Source organism: Rhinopithecus bieti, unplaced genomic scaffold (genome assembly GCF_001698545.2).
Source record: "Rhinopithecus bieti isolate Rb0 unplaced genomic scaffold, ASM169854v2 scaffold_12476, whole genome shotgun sequence".
In the NCBI taxonomy this organism is placed as follows: Eukaryota; Metazoa; Chordata; class Mammalia; order Primates; family Cercopithecidae; genus Rhinopithecus; species Rhinopithecus bieti.
In genome coordinates this window covers 946,767-969,071 of record NW_016807303.1, presented here as the reverse complement: position 1 = coordinate 969,071, position 22,305 = coordinate 946,767, and the positions used below count along the sequence as shown (strand labels likewise).

General features: G+C 36.1%; 1 protein-coding gene across 1 annotated transcript in view; it reads right to left on the bottom strand.

Moving 5' to 3' along the window:
* SENP6 (SUMO specific peptidase 6) overlaps positions 1–22,305 on the bottom strand; it is a 117,745-nt gene that overhangs the window by 42,872 nt on the left and 52,568 nt on the right. Inside the window, 4 exon segments of the mRNA XM_017881128.1 lie at positions 2,141–2,308; positions 6,277–6,506; positions 9,170–9,467; positions 13,283–13,428. Of these exon segments, the coding sequence (XP_017736617.1) occupies positions 2,141–2,308; positions 6,277–6,506; positions 9,170–9,467; positions 13,283–13,428 (842 nt within the window).

Genomic DNA, 22,305 nt, shown 5'->3' with positions numbered 1-22,305 from the left:
TTATAAAACACTGAATATAGTAAAACATTTAAAACCTGTTTCTCAGATTAATCATAACTTAGCAGATAAATCATTTCACTACAAAACATAATGAGGTTATGTTCAAGAAAAGAAGAAAATATTCAAATCATCTTTTTTATTTCACTACTTATCTGCTAGAAGATACAGATCACTAATTATTCTTCAATGCAGAACGCCCTTTGTGAAAAATCTCATGCCTTACAAGTCAAGGTTAATACCACCACAATGCCAAATTTTCCACATGATATATTTTTTGCGCTGGAATATTTCATTTAGCATTATAATGTTTAAACTGACACATTTTATGTTACATATACTGCCTTTTATTTTTTTAACTAAATTTACAAAGTTTTTCTTCATTGTAGCAAATATAACCTATTAGAAAAATTCACCCAAATTTTAATATAGTTCTTCATAAATAGCTTTAAGACTAAATATGCAACTTTCTAATTAAATGTCTAAATCACCAGCAAAACCTTACTCATCACACTGAAGAGTTATAAATAACAGTGCTAATGTGGGAGAAAACCATAAAAGTTACAGGGCACTCCTGAAAATTTTTGAGGTACAAAGTGACACAGAGTGACATTTTTGTTAATGGACAGAAACCAGGAAAGAGTCTGCAGTATGAGGGCTGTAACAAAATACAAATTTCATAAATCCCTAAAAACACTGACATATGTTACAATATTATTGGGCAATAAAGGATAGATAATGTATATATAATTGGCTTTGAATCTCCAGGGTACTTCTGAAACTGTTAGTTTGTAAATTGTGAGAAGCTTAAGGTTTTTGATGGAAAAGAAAAATTTGCTGGATTTGCATAGAGCTGTGGTCTGCTAAGAAATCAGGTTCACATTTCATTTTCTCCTATAAATAATTTTTTTCTTTTGATCATATTGTATTCTAGAACCATGAAGAAACTTTAACAGAAAAGAAACACATTATTATTCATTACATTAAATAATAAAACACCTTACAACTTTCCTGCTGTGATATAATTATTTCTCTCTCTCTCTCTTTTTTTTTTTTTTGTTTTTTGAGACAGAGTCTCAATCTGTCACCCAGGCTGGAGTGCAGTGGCGCAATCTCGGCTCACTGCAACCTCCGCCTCCCAGGTTCAAGCGATTCTCCTGCCTCAGCCTCCCGAGCAGCTGGGACTACAGGCACATGCCACCACACAAGGCTAATTTTTGTATTTTTAGTAGGGATGGGGTTTCAGCATATTAGCCAGGCTGGTCTCAAACTCCTGACCTCGTGATCCAGCCGCCTTGGCCTCCCAAAGTGCTGAGATTACAGGTGTGAGACACCATGCCCGGCAATAAGTTCTCTTAAAGATAAGTGCTTTATGTAAAAAGGACAATGTTAGGACAATTATGTAAAAAGGACAATATTAGTTTGAAAGAAGAGTTGGAAACACATAGGGACACCAAGTTAAGACATTATAAAATAAAGGCTTACAGAACACATACAGTGCTGTACAATTAATCTAGCAACAATGTTTAGAATACATTAGAGAGAAAAATGATGACTGACTAAGAAGACTAGTTAAGGAGATTATATTAAAATTTCAAACAGAAAATAAAAACTTGGATTGGTGGCAGAATAGTAAGTACACAGGTATGATGAGTAAGATAAAGTACACAAAGTCCTTTGGGCATTGTGGACAATGAACTAGTACAATGCACAATGCCTTTTGGGCAGCCATTATAGTACAATAATCTATTTCTAGGAGTCTTGATGCTGTAATACATTTTCCAGCAGATCCCAAAGCTTCTGGAATCTTCATTCACTCACTACAGTTCTTCAATATATTCTTTTCATGCACTTAGCTGGTATGATACTAAATCAGTAACATATTGGAAGGTTTTCTAACTCATTGAAAGTTTCATGCACTAAGCTGGCATGATAATAAACAACATATTGGAAGGTTTTCTAACTCATTTTAATGGTGAGGAGCTACTATTTATATACTCTTAAAGCAACATGAAATCTTGAACTAATTTTGATATTCTAGTAAATATTTTAATTTACAAATTTAAAATATTATATATTAGCTTTAGCAATGGAATTTTTAATGTTATAACTGGTATAGTAAAGAGCTTAAGAATGTACTTACAATTACAGGCTCTATTAACAGCCGGAAGAGTGTTCCTACTCGTATACTTCGACAGTTTAAAATGACACTGTCAAAGGAACTTTGGCAGCTTAAAGCTAAAGGATTAACTAAATCTGGAGAAAACACTTTACGACGTTTTAGAGGTGTGTTGATAATAGAATTGCCAAACTAAAAAGGAAAAGAAAATTTTCACTTAATAATTCACTAAAACAAAGCTGCAAGCTAAGTATAAACATATGCAAAGACCCAATAAAAGAAACGTAAATATCACAACACAAAATGGATTTCCCTTCAACAGTGTTAAGATAAAATTAACATTCATGGTTTTTATATAACAGTAAATACCTGTATCTTATTTAGCTATACTTTAGTTGTTATATAAATCTGAGTAATAGCATGGCAGTCAGGAATAGTACTCTGGGAATCAGACTGCCTGGATTCAAACAGCCACACCACCTTTTATTTTATTTTATTTTATTTTATTTTATTTTATTTTATTTATTTATTTTTGAGATGGAGTCTTGCTTTGTCACCCAGGCTGGAGTGCAGTGGCATGATCTCCACTCAATGTAAGCTCTGCCTCCCGGGTTCACGCCATTCTCCTGCCTCAGCCTCCCGAGTAGCTTGGATACTGGCGCCCGCCACCACACCCGGCTAATTTTTTTTTATATTTTCAGTAGAGACAGGGTTTCCCCGTGTCAGCCAGGATGGTCTCGATCTCCTGACCTCGTCATCTGCCCACCTCGGCCTCCCAAAGTGCTGGGAGTACAGACGCAGCCACCGCGCCCGGCCAACACCACCTTTTAAAGATTTGATCGTGGCTGGGCACGGTGGCTCACGCCTTGTACTCCCAGCACTTTGGGAGGCCGAGATGGGCGGATCACCTGAGGTCAGGAGTTCGATACTAGCCTGCCCAACACAGTGAAACCTGTCTCTACTAAAAATACAAAAAATTGCTGGGTGTGGTGGCAGGTGACTGTAATCCTGGCTACTCCGGAGGCTGAGGCAGGAGAATTGCTTAACTGGGAGGTGGAGGTTGCAATGAGCCAAGAACACGCCACTGCACTCCAGTCTGGGCGACAAGATCGAAACTCCTTCTCAACAACAACAACAACAAAAACTGATCTTGTAAAACTTAATAACTTACGCAAGTTTTGGTTCCCTAAACTCTAAAATATACAGAGTAAGAGTATCTACTCAACTGAGTTAATGCATAAAAAGCAGTTTAGCAGAGTGCTTCATGCACAGTAAAATGCTGCTAGTTATAGTGGCAATGATACTTGAATTAAATCAGCAATTATTTAGAAAGCAAGCAATTTAGAGGAATGGTTATCTGCATTATGAAATAACCCTTCCTTATATGTTTACATATTTTAAACTATTTCATCTGTTAAATTATGATTCCAGTCACTTCCAAATAGAAATTAATCATAAACACTTTATATAAGGTATATAATTTTAATTTAATTATATTAGTATCTTTATTATCATCACAAGAATAAAACAATATCTTGACAGAAAATAAGGGAAAAGAATGTCCACCATTCCCATTATCCTTCTAAAGGTATTTCTATGATATATGTCACAGGAAAAAATAAGTATTTTAAACAAAATATGATCATATATATGATATAAAATCATACATATATTATTTTGTGAACTGCTTTTTCAGGCTTATTAACAGATTTATCATTAATATTCTCCATTACTGTTATTATTTTTTGAGATGGAGTCTCACTCTGTTGCACAAGCTAGAGTGCAGTGACATGATCTCGGCTCACTGCAACCTCCACCTCCCTAGGGGGTTCAAGCAATTCTCCTGCCTCAGCCTCCCACGTAGCTGGGATTATAGGCACACGCCTGGCTAATGTTTTTGTACTTTTAGTAGAGACAGGGTTTCACCATGTTGGCCAGACTGGTCTCGAACTCCTGACCTCAGGGAATCTGTCCACTTTGGCCTCCAAAGTGCTGGGATTACAGGTGTGAGTCACCGCATCCGGTCTATTTTCCCTTATTATTAAAGAAACCCGTTAGAGAGGTTTAAAAGTGTTTTGTTTTGTTTTTAGCTGTAGAGTTACATCTTCAAATGAGAGGTTATTTAGCTCACTAATAAAACAGGTAAGAACTGCTCCAGTTGAATCTACAGTAAAGGATTTAGTCTAGAATTTGAATGTTCCACACCCTCCATGGAGCATCATCGAAGACAGTACACACTGAGGTACCCTTACGATTCAGTGTGTCAGTCTGAAAACTGCTCATCTAAACATTCCATTACATGGAAATTCATCATTAATTTAACTGAACTCATATGCTGGACATCTACGTTCTTTCCAATCTCTTGCCATAGCAAACTATTCTTCAAAGAGCATTTTTGCAGTCCAGTCAATTGTGGTACACATTTAGAATTACTGCCAAACTGTCCTCAACAGTTAAACCAACTTATACACTCAACATTCCACTTCTCCAAACACTGATCAAGATGAGACAATATCATAGTTTTTAAATTTTCAGCAATCTGAAGTTCACAAAAGGTATTTTAATTTCATTTTCACTACTTTGATTACTATGTTTTTTTGAATTCTATTCATTTCCTTTCCTTATTTCCCTATGGTTTGCCTCTATTTCTTGATTTTTAAAAAATTAAAAATATACAAAGGACTACTTTACACTTTGTCACATAGTTCACTATTTTTCCATTTGCATTCATCTATTAAATTGTGTTTAGAGTGTTTTGCTACACTGTTCTACTTTTCATTTAATCAGATATATTCATCTTTTCATTTACTATTTTTGCTTGTGCTACCATGTTGGAAAGGCATTCTGTAAGATTATATAAAAATATTAATCCAGCCGGGTACAGTGGCTTGCACCTGTAATCCCAGCCTGGGTGATAGAGCAAGATCTCCCCTTTAAATAAGTAAGCAAATAAATAAATCCATATATTTTTCTATTATCCTTATGATTACTTTTGTTGTTTCTCATTTTTTAAGGTTCCCATCTTAACAACCAAGTATATATGTTCCCATATTTTTATCTGTACTCCTATGAACACACTGACATGTATAAACACACACAATTTAACATACAAGTTTATTATTTTATAAAAATGTTCTTACTAAAGTAATATACACATATTTCATTAATTTGGTATTCTCACTTAACAGCACCATGCAGACATCCTAAAAGTCAGTGATATAAGTTCTAATTTTTATTTTCAATGGCTGCATCATATGGATATACCATAACTTCTTCAGCCATATCCATATTAACAGGCAATGATTTTGTTTGCCAACAATCATGTCTGCATATAAAGTCTTATGTACTGGGGAAGATGGAGTCTAAGGAATTAATTATTTGGTCAAATAGTACACATTAAACATTTTTTAATGGTCATTTTCACATTTCTTTCCCAAAAGACCATAGTAACTTTCTTTTCCATCAGCAAACTGGGAAAGTATCCTTTCCCTTGGATTCTTGACAAAAGCACAATATTAACTGATTTTGTAACAATTTTTAAAGTCCATTGAATACAGTTGTATTTCATTTTCCTTAATTTGCACTTTTCATGTGGTAGTTTACTACATGAATTTTCTATTTTTGTCCATTCTTATCCTTTGTTCACTTTATTTTTATCCTGTAAATTTTAAGAGTTCTTAGTCTATTAAAGACATTAAAATATGTCACCTGCATTACAAATAGTTGTTCTCTTAGATACGTTGTCTATTGACATCATCCATATTACCTTTCTCCATGTGAACTTTTTGAAACTTTTATAGTAAAATATAAAACATAACATAATGAAACATACTATTACAGTAAAATATCTCCCTGTTAAAATGACTTCTCTCCTCTGCTAGATTTTATAAGAAATCTTTGTACATACTGACATTTTATTGTAAGGTTGATACTGTGTTTTCTTGTTGAATTTTTTATACTTTAAGTCTTAAGTTTAATTGAAACTTATTTTTGTATACGGCTTAATGTTCTTCCAAATAATCTCCCATGTGGTATTTAAGCCCCACTTAATGAATAATCCATTGTTTTCTCCTGGCGCTACCAAACTGCCTTCTAAAAAAAGTTTACACCCCAAAATGGAGGCATTAATCTGAACAAATGTCAATAAATGTGAAAAGTACCTGGTCTTTCATTCTTGCTTTTCTTGGCAATGTAACTGTATTTAACTCTGAGTCTTCTGGAATGCTTCGTAGTTCACGCTCTACTCTGCAGGTATTTTCATTTAGTGCTGCTTCTACTTTTCCAGTGGATGGTGCAGGGGAAGAACATGCTGAATCAGCAGGCTGAGGAGATATGCTCTCTCTTCTGTTAGTTCTGTCGTTGTCATCATCATCATCACTGGACAAAATGACTAAAAGTATTTTAATAATTTATAATTTATATTAAAACTACAGTTATAATTTTATATTTCATTTCTGTCCATTAAAAAGTCAAATAAATTACCAAAGTGGAAAATATATTCAATTTGCTTTGGACCTCCTCCAGATCTAAGATTAATAAAATGAATGAAGATACAATCCACTCTATCTGACAAAAAGTTAAATCTGAAGAAAGCATTAAGACTTGGCATCTTTTAAAAAAATTATACAAATATAAAATTTGATTTTACAGTTCATCACCACTCACCCAAAGAGCAGTATCAGCAAGTTACAAGAAGAATGGTAGGTCCATTTCAGAGTCCCAAAAAATTTAAGGTGCAAAAAATAATTTGCATACAACTTGTTCGCAAAATAGCATGCATTGTAAATATATGTGAAACTTCATGTAGTTAAGTTTTTTTTTTTTTTTTTTTGAGACGGAATCTCATTCTGTCACCCAGGCTGGAGGAGTACAGTGATGCGATCTTGGCTCACTGCAACCTCTGCCTTCTGGGTTCAAGTGATTCTCCTGCCTCAGCCTCCCGAGTAGCTGGGATTACAGGTGTGCACCACCACACCCAGCTAATTTTTGTATTTTTAGTAGAGATGGGGTTTCACCACGTTGGCGAGGCTGGTCTCAAACTTGCGACCTCAGGTGATCCACCCGCCTCACCCTCCCAAAGTGTCGGGATTATAGGCTTCAGCCACCGCGCCCAGTCGTAGCCAAGTAATTTTATCTCACACAGGAAGTTACTAAAATCTTAACTGGTCCTTGGAAAAATCTGGACCAGTACCTAATGTTCAGTAAGTCTTGCTGATGATAAATGGATGTGAGCAAGAAAAGACACTATGATGGTAATTTGCTCTTATACCTTGTACTCATTACTGAATCTTAGCAAATCTATCTCTGTATCTTAATTCCACAAAGCCACTCATTTTGTATTTGAGTCAAATACAAACTCCTTGCTATGGTTTATAAATTTACATAATCTGGCCCCTGCCTACTTGTCCAATTTTCTCATAATATTCTGTTTTTTGTCTCTTTATCCTCCAGGCACACTAGTCAGTATTTCTGCCCCTCAAACACCACAAGCTTGCTCCTGCCTGAATTCTACTTCCCTCAGTATTATGCATTCTGGCCACCAAGTTTTAGTTTAAATATCACTTTGATAACCCAATAAAGTAAGCACACTCGCAGTCAAATTAACTGATTTAAATTTTCTGTTGTTCTTTGTTGCAGATGTTCACTTGCTTATCTGTTTCCCCCTGCTACACATAAACTATAATACAGCGGGGACATTGTCTTGTTCACTGCTATATCCTCAGGCCTGAAATAGCCTGACACAGAAAAAGCATTCAAAAGTCATACGTTGAAGAATGCATGAACTTGAAGGAGGAATTTTTCTTTATTAGTATTTCAAACATAAATGCTTAATTTTTACTGAGTAATGTACATGTCCCAGAGAAGCATCATCTCACCATTTCTCTACCTGTATTTTTAATTTTACTGTCCAGTCTCAGGAACAAATACTGAGCATGGTTTCTCTTTCAACACTGGTCTTTCATAGCAGAAAACCTAACAGGCCAGATTAGACAATCTAAACAGATTTACATACATAGCATTTGGGAGGTGGGGTTTTGCCACTTACTGGTTATTTGGCTCAATTTCTCTTCTCCGTAGAATTAAGGACAATAAGGGTATCTATTTCATAGAATTGTTGCAAGGAACAAATGGTATGTAAAATGCTTAGTGCAGTACCTGACATAGATAGATGTATATATATATACATACAGATGTACATGTATACATATATACGGATTTTTTAAAAAGGCCCATGAACTGTATTTTTAATGAAAAATGGCACAAGTATATATTAAAAGCAAAGTCTAGTGTTCTATTTACAATTATTAATTTTTTTTTTTAGCAACAGGGTCTTGCTATATTGCCCTGGCTACTCTTCAACTCCTGGACTCAAGCAATTCTCTCATCTCAGTCTCCTGAGTGGCTGGGACACCACTATGCCCAGTTTCTATTTTTTAAAAGAAATTATGCTCATTCTCCACAGTATACTCTTATCGGTAGCTTGCATTACTCACTTAATTAAGGATCTTGGAAATTACACAGTTTATCAGATCTTTCACTCCTTTATCGCCGTGTACTCTAGTCAACCAGTCCCCAATAAATTCTAATCTTTTGCTATTTATTGTAAACAAGGACTGCATGCCATACGTATACACACAAGAGTAAAAAGACATGATGCAGATTTAGGAACAAATGTGGTAAGGATATTGTATGTCAAATATTTTATTGGGCTACGCGTATTTTATGTTATTTTAGCTCCCCCCCACCCCAGAAAAAAAATCACTATCAGCAGGAAATATACCCATTTACAGATCAGAAAGATTAAATTAACCTGGCCAAAGTCAGAATGCTGGTTTTAACTAGCAATTCATCTAAGACTAGGGTCAAGTTCTGAGTGTGTGTGTGTGTGTGTTTTCTTTTTTTAACTATTTAAGATGGACAGGATGAGAACAAGATTAGTTTTAAGCTCACATTTACATTAAAAATACATATGGGGTTAGAGAGACTGGTCGTAAAATATATCTGAAAATATTGGATTGATATAAGCAATATTAAAGGGAGTAAAATACTTACTTGGATCATTTAGGTCTGACAAACTTGTTTTCCTTTCTTTCAAGTTTGTGATTTTGGGTATTTTTGCCCCAGGTAAAATGACTTTTCCATTAGTCTGTAAATAAGTGTGTTTACTCTCATCACAATTCACAATAATATCAATTGGAATCTTTTCCATACTGTTGCCATAAAACTTCTTGGTTGTTAATCCTGTGTTTTGTGACTTCTGTCCTCCAGAATTCTGATGAATTGACGTTCTTAATAATGGTCCAGCAGACTCATTCAAAGTAATAGCTTGTCTGCAATTTCTTTGCAAATCCTTAGAAAAAAGAACACCATAACTTTGGCATTTGGTCTGATTTTCTTTTTCTTTTCCACATTTTGGACAACATTCACGGTGTTCAGAAACTTTAAGTTCCAAAAGAACAAAAGAAATAAAAGATTTTGGCATTTTATTGCATCATTAAGGAATCCCCTCAAAGTCTCAAAATTAAGTCCCTCTCTTCCCCATCATTACCATCATGGCTACCATGAGATCCTAAATAAGTCATGTTAGTTGGGATTTAATATCAAAATGCTGGAAGAAATTTTCAAGACTATCCAGTCTAGCAGTCAGCTATATATAAATTAACTCTGTCACCAAGAATCTGAGGATACGATCAAGCTGAGTACTGACTGGCTCCATTACATTAGTGTCTATAATAAAGGTAAAGAGGGCATATCTAAATGAAAAGAACTCCATGGAAAAGTGCTATTTCCTCTCATAAAACTGATACTAAAACAGAAAAAACACATTCCTACTATTAAAATCCCCAAGATTAAAATATGAAAGGAAGTATGTTCTGAGCTATTACCATACACCTTCCATCAGCTAAGAAACATGTATCTTGGAACTCTGTGAGAATTAGGAACAAAATGCAGATACACTACACTGAGTAAGATAAAAAAAACTTTCATGATAAAAACTAGAGATTAACATTTTATCAACCTAATTCTCTAAAAACTAGAATCTCAATACTGCTCAGTTTTAGTAGAGAATACTGTAAAGTAATACATTTTCATAACAATTTTATGTTAAGTGTAATTTCTTTTGGAAAACAAAAACTGACTAAGCCTGGACATCATGGCTCAGGTCTGTAATCCCAGCACATTGGGAGGCTGAGGCAGTAGGACTGTTTAGGGCCAAGAGTTCGAGACCGGCCTGGGCAACACAGCAACATCCAATCTCTCCAAACAAAAAAAAATTAAAGAAAAAGAAAAACTGATTAAAATCTCATTCCCTGCTTTGGTCAGAAGTGGAAGGCTTTTTACAAAATTAAATAATTTCAAACTACATATCACATAGTATCTGCAAGACAATCTATAAATAACCAACTACACTTAATAAGTCTGTCTTTGAGACTGTCATTTTTATTAAATATCCTAAAGATGTTAATCCCATTAAATTCACAGACCTTGTTTTCTTTTTCATTTATTTATTTATTTATTTAGAGAAGGAGATTTGCTGTTGTTGTCCAGGCTGGAGCGTAATGGCACGATCTCGGCTCACTGCAACCTCTGCCTCCAGGGTTCAACAGATTCTCCCGCCTCAGCCTCCCAAGTAGCTGGGACTACAGGTGCCCACCACCACGCTCAGCTACTTTTTGTATTTTTAGTAGAGACAGGATTTCACCATATTGGCCAGATTGGTTTCAAACTCCTGACCTCAGGTGATCCACCTGCCTCGGCCTCCCAAAGTGCTGGGATTACAGTCGTGAGCCACCGCACCTGGCCCACAGATCTTGTTTTCTTACAAGTGGTACATAGTGTAGAATTTCAGAGACTATACATGGAAAGAAAAACCACTAACCTTGTCTAGGAATTAAAGATTACATAGAGGCTGGCTACAATTCTTTATCTCCACTAAGAAGAAAATTAGAACAACTGGCATAGGAATAGAGTAAAAGAAGGAAGACTTTTATTAAAAAGTAATTATTGTTGTGTTTAATACCTAGGTGATGGGATGATCTGTGCAGCAACCACCACAGCACATGTTTACCTATGTAACAAACCTGCACATCCTGTATGTGTACCCCTGAACTTTAAAAACAAACAAACTGAGGTTTTCAGTGGGCGTGTCCACTGGACGAAAGATGTTGTATCTAGGGAGGAGCTTTCCTCCTCTTTTATCTAGACTAATCAGTAGGTGATATCAGTATGGCCTGAGCCAAACTTAGGTTGGCATGGCAGGACATTACCATATAAAGAAAAACTAAGCTAACAGGTAAATACACTGGGGATGATGGGAGTCAAGTTAATCACTTCTGGAGAGGGGAGTTACAAACATGCAACGTGGGAAAAATTAAAGTCAGTAGTGTTGGACTGGAATTAGAGTTACTGTGTGAACTCATGGATTCTAATATGGATTAAATATTAATACACACACATGTATTTCTTAGCTTTGTCCACTGAGAAGGCCGAGAAACAATAATGCCCACATGAATGAACATAACTAGTGCCCAAATATGTTCCCTCCACTTAAAGGAGAAGATATTTCCTTTTCCTTGTATGCATGGCTCCTCGGAGAAATGAATGACTCTAGGGCTGAGACAGAAATACAAGATAATGGCCGGGCACAGTGGCTCAGCCTGTAATCCCAGCACTTTGGGAGGCTGAGGTAGGTGGATCACCTGAGGTCAGGAGTTCAAGACCAGTCTGGCCAACATGGTGAAACCCCATCTCTACTAAAAATACAAAAATAAGCCAAGTATGGTGGCATGCACCTGTAGTCCCAGATACTCAGGAGGCTGAGACAGAAGAACTGCTTGAACTGGGAGGTGGAGGCTACAGGGAGCCGAGATTGCGCCACCCAGACTCTAGCCTGGGTGACAGAGCAAGACTCCATCTTGGGAAAAAAAAGAAGAAATACAAGATAAGTTAAGACCATCTTGTTATACTAAAAAGTAGAGAAGTCAATGTCATAAATGTCTTCAAAAGAACGATAGGGACATGTCAAAAAAAACAGAGGCCAGCTTGAAGGGACTCACATGGAATTTGGGACAACTGAAGCATCAAGGTAAGTCATGAAACATCATGGAAGTTACAGACTACAACCCTTTTGAGTAAAATAACTATTTATATGTACATGCTGATATAAATGAATATATAAATGTGGGATAAGAAATACTTCTAGCTCATGTTAGAAATCTTATTAGTAAATTAGTCAAAATACCTATTAACTGACATTGCAGTGAAGAAATCTAGAACATCTTAACTAAGGTAAAATATCATTAATGTGAAAATCAACATCATATGTCTCCTGATATAATGCAGTAAGATTACAGAATCATTTCTGAAACATTCTTGAAAACTACATACATAATTTACAAACATCAGACAAACCCAATTTGAGGCACAAAGTGTCCTGTACTACTCAACAAATACCAAGATTATGAACGATGAGAATACGAAATTATTTCTATCGAAAAAGACTAAAGATTCGTGGCAACTCAATGTAGCACATGACCCTGAATTGAATTCTATACCCATAAAGGACATTATTTAGGTGAAATTTGAATGGGATTTGTGGATTAGATGGTCATTTCAGATCAGTGTTAATTTTGAGATTTTGACAGATGTACTCTAACTATAAAAAAAAATCAAAAAAACACACATACTTAAGTATTAAATGGTAAATGGGCATCATGCTTGTAACTGCAATTCAAACAGTACAAAAAAATACATATATACATATTTATGGGTAGGCAGGAGGAAGGAGGGAAAAAGGCATAGAGAGCGAGGACAATAAAGCAAATGTGAAAAACAAGGAATCTGGAAGATAAATATATAGATTTTCTTTCTACTTTTTTTTTTTAACTTTTCAACTTCTTAAAATTATTTGAAAAAATTTCTGGCAGACACCAATCATTTGAAGTATGTTGCAGGGAAGTGCTGATAAACTCTTTATAGAAAATAAATTCTATATTTTGGACAAGCATAAAATGGTCTACTGAAGGCAGAAAAGTTTGCCTAAATAACTTTTCCAGGTCTCTTCTGGTCCTATGATAAAAGATCACCTAGAATTTAATAAGTACTGAAACTAATATTAATAAAAACACAATCTGATTAGCAATAAAGAATAATTTCTCTACTTACCTCCAAATGGGTTAAACATTTTTTTGAAGCAGGAGATAGAGGAGAAGTAGGCTGATAGGTACTACAGTGCCGTTTCTGTTGTGCTTTCCTCTTAATTTCAGGCTCCACTTGTGATTCAGACTCTTCTGTTTTCTTCATTATACGTTCTAAAGGAAGGAGAAAAAAATAAAGCTTAAGTTTTACTTAAAATAAGCTAGTGTTTCAACAAAAAAATAATCAGAACATAAGACCAAACAATAGTTATATCCTGGCATACTCTTCTCTTATTTATTTTTCACTTCTCAGCAGGATCTCCACAATGTGGATCACTTCATCAAGTTATCAATATCCTCTTCACTTTAACTTCATTTTGTTCTACTAAGGTAACACAAACCTTTCCTGTGCCTAACCACTCACATACTCACATACTCACAAATCCTTTTTTTTTGTTGGAGACAAGGTCTCATTCTGTCACCCAGGCTAGAGTGCAGTGGCATGCTCATAGCTCACTCTAATCTCAAACACCCTAGCTCAAGTGATCTTCCCACCTCAGCCTCCAAACTAGCTGTAACACAGGTATGCACCACCACACTCAGCTAATTTTTTTTATTATTTGTAGAGACAGGGTCTCCCTATGCTGCCCAGGCTGGTTTCTTTCTTTTTTTCCAAGTCACTTAACTCTAAGAGTAGTAATGAGAAAAATCTGAATTCAAACAGTACAATTGTTTGGTGAAGGAAACTAAACTAAGCCTGCCTCAAGCTAATTTTCTTTTTAAACTTCAGAACACAAAAGGTAATTTTCTCGATATTTTAATGTAAATTTAATAATTTTCATTACAAATATAATTAGAAGTTTCAAATTATTTGATGAACTCCAAACCAGGACAATTTAAAATTTACCACAATCTGACTTTATCAGCAAAGGTTTAAGTATGCAAAAGTCCAAACATGTTTCTAAAACGTAAGTGAAGAATCTGTAAACCAAAATAACTAACCTGCACAATCCTAGCTTTGTTAAATACTTCTACTTCTAGTTTCCTATATTTAATTCTTCTATCGGTTGGTTTTTAAAAATAAGATTATGTAGACATAAAGATCAACATTATCTAATATTTAGTTTGATATACAACACTGTCTTAAGAAACCTATATACTTATTCTTGCTTAGTGCAATCACAAAAAGTTTCACTAAGTGATTATCATCCTCTCATTGTTTGCATGTCTATTTTCCTAGACACCAAAGCTAGACGTTTAAGTAATCGATGACTACTCCTTGTCCCTTCATCTTCACTTCTAAATAGTTCTTAAGTTCACTCTGTCCTCTCCAAACCCACTGCCACTACATTTCTGATGCTTAACTCTTGCCTAAACTGATGTCCTCTATCCCAATTTTGCTCCTTTTAAATCCTTCCCCACTACTGCCAAAGTGACCTAGTTAAAAACTGTGACTTTGTCATTCTAACACTCTAACTAAATTCCATCTCTTGGCAAGCAGAAGTTCCTGTTTCAATCTTACTTCCACTCAAACTTTACCTCAAAAAGGTTCATTTCGTCATATGTTCTCTCTTTCACCCTCACATATGCTGTTCTTTTCATAAGTGAAGCTCTGCCAATCTATGTGGTGAATTCAAACCCTTCTTTGTTAAGAAACTGCCTCTGCCCCACTCTAGGCACAATTAAGCAATCCTTAGTTTTCATAGCTCTCATTTTATTGTTATCTGTACTTCTGTTCCCACATTGTATTGCCAGTGCTGGGAAGAGCAGAAATGATGTTTTAGTCATGTGTTTTCCCAGCATCTAGAAACTGCACAAGGGCTTAATAAATGTTTCCTGGATTAATGAATTACATGAGAAACATAAAACTATACAACACATTAAAAAAATGAAATTACAGGGGTCAGAGGAAGAGACACTGTCACTATGTCATCTCTGAAAATGGCATAACCTTTGACACACAGAGATAATGACTCATGCACAGATCTAGAACCATAAGGACTTAGCCTCTGGCCAGAGAGTAACTAAAAACTGCTTTTTTTTTCCAGAGATCTAAAATCTGAGGTTACAGAGCAGCTGCTCCAGTCCAGAGCATCCAGGTGTTATTATTTTTATGAAGGCTAAGTTACTTTGTTGAAGAGCTACGATGTGACGCTATAAGAAGAAGGCAGACATTCTGGAATCCGGAAAATAAACACAGTTGTCTGAAACACACAACCAATTATTTGAAAAACTTAATGTACAGTAAAGCAGTCTTAAAACAAAAGCCCCTACAAGCTTTTTTGGCCTTACTAAATTTGATAATGTACCCAAAGGAAAGCTTTTCCTTATAAACATACTTCATTAATCTTTTAAGCTACACAGTATCTTTGCACATTATTTTGCTCAAACATGTATCTAATTAGTTTTCTGCTGCATCCTGGAGACTGACATTTAAAAAAACAGTATCATTTTATCTTGATTATGTAATCACACTCTTCTCTTCACCATACCTATATCATTATGTCCATGTTACATTTTCTCTACCATCATAAGAGGGAAACAAATGTCCCAAGCTTTGATACAATGCAAAATTTTAATTGATAATAGAGAAAAATGACATTAAAATTCTGATCCCTACCTAAATCAAGGTTTTTAATAAGGTTCTGAAGGAAAGAGATAGAAAAAGGAAGCAATTAGGAAGGTTAAGCTGAGACTTTCGAAACCAACGTCATGAGGAGAAATGATAAATGATTGACAGTGTTATAAGGAAACTAGAGTACAGAGAGTCAAGAAAAAAACACAAAAAATGTTAGCCTCAGGGTTAAGAAATTCCATTAGGATTCCATTTTCTAGGGAAGAAGAGAAAAACACTTGAGAAGATTTGGTAACTCAAGTAAGAATGAACTAGTCTCAAATTACAGCAGAAACATAAAATTGCAAAAAGCTTAAGATTGGACCGGTTCAAGGATGGCAAATACTTAATAAGTGGCCCATGGAAGTTTTACTAGCTAACTGATCACAGAAGTGATTTCTGCTAGGCTGATGTAGCCTCAAATCCCCAACAGATTACTCTAGAGAAGTATTTAAGATGAAAACCATGTGACATTATGCTGAATCCCTCTTACAGGGATGAGAAAGAGAATAAAGAGTATTTACCAAAGACCCTGTGGTAGGGACATGAATATTAGGATACTCCCTTCTAGATTTTCTAGCTCAATGTTTTGTTTTGTTTTGTCTGTTTTTGTTTTTTTGAGATGGAGTCTTGCTCTGTCGCCCAGGTTGGAGTGCAGTGGCGCAATCTCAGCTCACTCAACCTCTGTCTCCAGGGGTTCAAGCAATTCTCCTGCCTCAGCCTCCTGAGTAGCTGGGATTACAGGCATGCATCACCATGCCTGGCTAGTTTTTGTATTTTTAGTAGAGACAGGGTTTCGCCATGCTGGCCAGGCTGGTCTCCAACTCCTGGCTTCAGGTGATCCACCTACCTCAGCCTCCCAAAGTGCTGGGATTACAGGCGTGAACCACCACACCCAGCCTAGCTCAATGTCTTTTTCAATACACTACACTACTTCCAGGTATGCACAAAAGGGGAGACTATGGAAGATATTACTGGGTAAGAGTGATCTATATACAGGTTGGATATAAATAGAACACATTTAAAAAATCAAGTTAAAAAAAAGATCCTCCATAAAAAGAAAGTTCATAGCAGCTTTATTCTTAATAGACAAAAAACTGGAAACAACCCAGGTGTCCATCATCAGGAAAATCGATAAATAACTTGGTATACCCATACAATGCAATGTTAAAAAGAAACAAACTACTGATGCAAGCAACAGTACGGATGAATATCAAAAGAAGATCCTGAGTGAAAGAAGCCTCACATAAGAGTATACAGTGCATTACTCCATTTACATGAAGTCCTAGAACAGATAAAATTAATCTATGCTAGGAAAAATCAGAACAATGCTTACATTTGACGGGGAAGAGGTAGGGACTAACTAACATGAGGGAACTTTCTAAGGTGCTGATACTATTTGTACTATGTCTTCATGGGGATTTTGGTTAGAAACGGATATGTAGTTTTCAAATTTTACTTAAGATTTATGTATTTCATTGTAGTAAATTTTATTTCAAAAGAAAGAATGTGAGGGCGATCTGGCTGTGACATCTGTCACCCCACTGATCGCCAGGGGTAATTGCGCTGATATGGTTGGCTAGGTGGGTGTCTACTTCCTCCCTCATCGCTCCATGCGCATCCCTTCCAAAGCTGCACGCTAGGTTAAAGAGGATGACCATCCCTGATAGAGGAGGACTGGTCTTGGGTCAAGGTCAAGGGTATATAAGTACCTGTGCTCCCCTGCTAGAACCTCCAAACAAACCCTCAAAAGAAAATAAACTGTAAACAAATATTGAACTCCAGTTAATAATATGCCCACTGAAGTGTTTAGAAGTATACCAGGCGTCTGCAATCGACTTTAAAATGCATCAAAAAAAATAAGATGAATTAACGTATAAAGGGATGACTAGAACAGAAAAGTGTTAATTGTAGAATCCATGTGGTAGATATATACATGTTCACTGTAGAAGTTTCAACTTTTCTGCATATTTAAACATTTTCATAATAGAAATTGTGGGAGAAGCAGGGTAAGAAAGAGGCTTACCTTTCTCATTTGAGATTTTAGTTGTGATACTAATATGCTGAAAAATAAGTACCCAGAGGACAGTGATAGAATACAAACCATTATTTTTATAATGGTTATGTATTTGCTTTTACATTATTTTTTATAATCTTTCAAAAGAGAAAGACAAACTAAAAAAAATGGTTTTCTCCATCATATAGCTGCTAACTGACTTTCAATGTAAAATAAAACTAAAGTCATGTATCTATCACATTCTCATTATCTTCTTTAAAAATCACTTCTGGCTATATACTATACTTTTGGCCTACAGGATTTTGTAAAAACTCTTTAGCATGACAATCTACCTCTACTTACTTCTATGGCTTCAACTCTGGCTATCCTCTACCCATTCTCCAATCAAATATATCATTTGTTAAAATAAGATGAGACTCTTTCACCTGTTGTGCCTTTGCATTCCATCCTCATTAGGTGCAAAGCTTTTCCTCCTCAATTTGGTATGTCAAACTCCAACGATTCAAAACTCAGCTTTACTTACATTTTGTTTTGTTTTGTTTTTGAGATAGGATCTCACTCTGTAGCCCAGGCTGGAGCACAGGGGCGTGATCACAGCGCACTGCAGCCTCAACCTGTGCTCACTGTAGCCTTCACCTGCCAGGCCCAAGGGATCCCCCCACCTCTGCCTCTTGAGTAGCTGGGACTACAGGTGCACATAACCACGCCTGGCTAATTTTTTTATATTTTATAGAGACAGGGTCTCACTACGTTGGCCAGTTTGGTCTTGAACACCTGGGCTCAAGCGATCCTCCCACCCTGGCCTCCCAAAGTGCTGGGATTACAGATATGAGCCACTATGCTTGGCATCATCTTTGTGTATGAAGATTTAAATAAAACTCCAGAAAAGGGCAGTGACCATTCCTTTATACCACATTTTAAATTGGCTTTTACATACTACTTTCCAACTCTACAACAGTATGTTTACAAGTTTGTAGTCTCTCTAGCCCTTGAGTTTCCCAAAAACAGACACTGTCAGTTTATGAAGACATGAGGCAAGCTTGAATTAATAATCATACCTGTCAGTGGAAAACTTACAAATATATTTGCAAAGTAAAACTACTTAAAAAAAACTCCACAACATTCCAAAAACATAAGGAGAAAAAATACAGCTGAAATTGATTCCTAGAGCAATTTATTAAATACTTCAGTAGGCATTCCTGACATTCACCCAAACACATTGAGGGGAAACAAAGTTAATTAATAAAATAATGCTGTTAAATAAAAATGATTTACATGTAAAAACACGTAAATAAATAAAATAAATCTATCAGGACTTTTGGAAAATAAAGGTGAATATTTTTAAAATTCCAGGGTTGGAAAAGCTTTACTAAACACAACACTAAGAAAACCCAACTTTAACAACAGGTTCAACTACAATTACTATTTGACAACTTTAGAAAAAAGTAAGGCCAGGCATGGTGGCTCACACCTGTAATCCCAGCACTTTGGGAGGCCGAGGCGGGGGGATCACCTGAGGTTGGGAGTTCGAGACCAGCCTGACCAACATGGAGAAACCCCATCTCCTCTAAAAAATACAAAATTAGCCGGGCATAGTGGCCCAGGTCTGTAATCCCAGCTATTAAGGAGGCTGAGGCAGGAAAATTGCTTGAATCTGGGAGGTAGAGGTTGAGGTGAGCTGAGATCGCGCCATTGCATTCCACTTGGGCAACAAGCGTGAGACTCTGTCCAAAAAAAAAAAAGAAAAAGAAAGAAAAGAAAAGAAAAGAAAAGAAAAGGAGTAACAGAAAAACCACAAAAGGGAAAGAAAGATATCTACATCAGAGATAACAAAGAGTTGCTAAATAAGTAATAAATAGGCAAAGGACATATAAATAAATGGACAGACATAAATAAAATTCAAATGGCCATTAAACCTGTAAGATATCTCACCAGTTACGAAGAAAATATAAGAAAACATTTTGATCAGATTGGCAAAGACTAAAAGAATGATAATAATCTAATGTTGCTGAAAAGTGGGAGAAAATAGGCCGACTCAAGTAATACTGTGCTGGAAGCTAACCACCTTTACATGGCACTTTTTCTTTTTTTTTTTTTGAGATGGAGTCTCACTCCATCGCCCAGGTTAGAGTGCAGTGGTGTGATCTCGGCTCACTGCAACCTCCGCCTCCCAGGTTCAAGTGATTCTCCGGCCGCTCAGCTATTTTTTTTTTGTATTTTTAGTAGTGATGGGATTTCACCATGTTGGCCAGACTAGTTTCAAACTCCTCAAGTGATCTGCCTGCCTCGGCCTCCCAAAGTGCTAGGATTACAGGCGTGAGCCACTGTGCCCAGCTACACAAGGCATTTTGGCATTAACATATCGTCTTAAAAATGTGTGTATCATTTGTCCCTGAAATTTTATTTCTAGGGATTTGATCTAAAGAAATGTATCAAATATATAACATGAATGTACCAGTACAGTAATAGTATTTTAAATGTCAAAACATTGAAAACAAAATTATGCCACATAAATATAGTGGGCCACAACACATTCATTTTAAAAAAGATTATAGAAACTTGGATACGCAAATTTGCAACTGGGCATGGTGGCTCACGCTTGTAATCCCAGCACTTCGGGAGGCTGAGGGGGTCGGATCACGAGGTCAAAAAAAATTTGTAAGGAAGTCCTCCATAAACTTAAGAATCATTTGATTCTTTTCATTTTTCTGAGATATGGTCTCACTCTGTTGCTCAGGTTGGAATACAGTGGCACGACTGTGGCTCACTGCAATCTCGACCTCCTGGGCTCAGGTGATCCTCCTGCCTCAGCCTCCCAAGCAGCTGGGACTACAGGCATGTGCCACTATACCTGGCTAATTTTTGTATTTTTTTGGAGAGTTGGGGTTTCACCATGTTGCCCAGGCTGGTCTCAAACTCCTGGGCTCAAGCGATCCTCCTGCTTTGGCCTCCCCAAATGCTGGGATTAAAGGTGTAAGCCACCATGGCTGGTGCATTTCATTCTTAAACTTCCTTTAATTGTGTTTTCCATGCTGGTTCCATGTCTGTCATCTTTTAATGAGAGTGTAAAAACTAGGTATCATAAAGTCAACAAGCAAGTTACATACAGAACAGTACACACAGTATGAATACTGTGTATCAATTTAAAAAACGAGTATATGTGCATAGAGAAGGTCTGGAAAGTTATATATTAAAATGTTAACAACGGTTACCCTGACTGGTTGAAAGTAAACATGTGGCCAGAGCAGTGGCCCAAACCTGCAATCCCAGCACTTTGGGAGGCTGAAGCGAGCAGATAGCTTGATCCCAGAAGTCTGACAGCAGACTAAGCAACACTGTGAAACCTCATCTCTATAAAAAATACAAAAGATTAGCTGAATGTGGCAGCATGTGCCTGCAGTCCCAGCTACTTGGTGGTGGAGGTGGGAGAATCATGTAAGCCTAGGAGGTCGAGGCTGCAGTGAGCCATAATCATGTCACTGCACTCCAGCCTGGGAGACAGAGCAAGACCCTGTCTTAAAAACGAACAAAAAGCAAAAGTTAACGTGTGTTAAGTAGTGCTAAATCAGGTGATTGAGTTGTAATTACATAATGTAATTACATGAAGAATATAATTAAAAGTACATTCAGAGACAGTATATGTCTGTTCTAACAAGGATAAAAAAACAGACTGAAAAAAAAGGGAGTTTAAGAAACAATGACAGAGTAAGTGGGGAGAAAAATGAGATCTTAACAGTTGTTATTCTATATGTTTAGAAAATAATTTTAAAGCAACTAAACAAAAAAGTAACAGGACATGTGGTCTGACCAAAAATCACACTTAATGGTTTACAAACTTTAATTTTATAGTAAAGAACTGCTTATCAATGCTGGTAAGTACTGATATGTGGCTGTAACTTATAAAAAAAAAATCCTACTAAGTGCCTCAAATTCAAAATAAATAAGGCAAAAAGAACAATAAAGAAAATCATGTTGAGTGTTAACTAGAAAGACCATGATATCGTTTAGGAAAAAATTATGCTTGGTGTTATGCAAGTAATTAGTGATCCTGTGGTTTGAAATCTCAATGTTTTAAAAATTATCTCCAAAGGAAATCTTGAAATAAAATGCAATCTTCATATAACAATATATACAATATTATTAGAGCATTGCTATTTATCCTACACCCAAGCATACATGTACCTACCTAACACAAAAGAAGCTGAAAACAAAGTTCACAAGTTAAATATATCATTATTCCTCTCCTAAGGTTTACAAGTATTACTCATAAAACCCTCATTTATTAACAATGAGTCCACAGGTATAAACAATTAATTATCAACAAATACATCAGGAAAGTACAGATCTTCCCTACAGAAGATTTTCAATCAATAAATGTAAAAGAAATGAAGAAAACAGAAAATCACCATTAGACAAACAT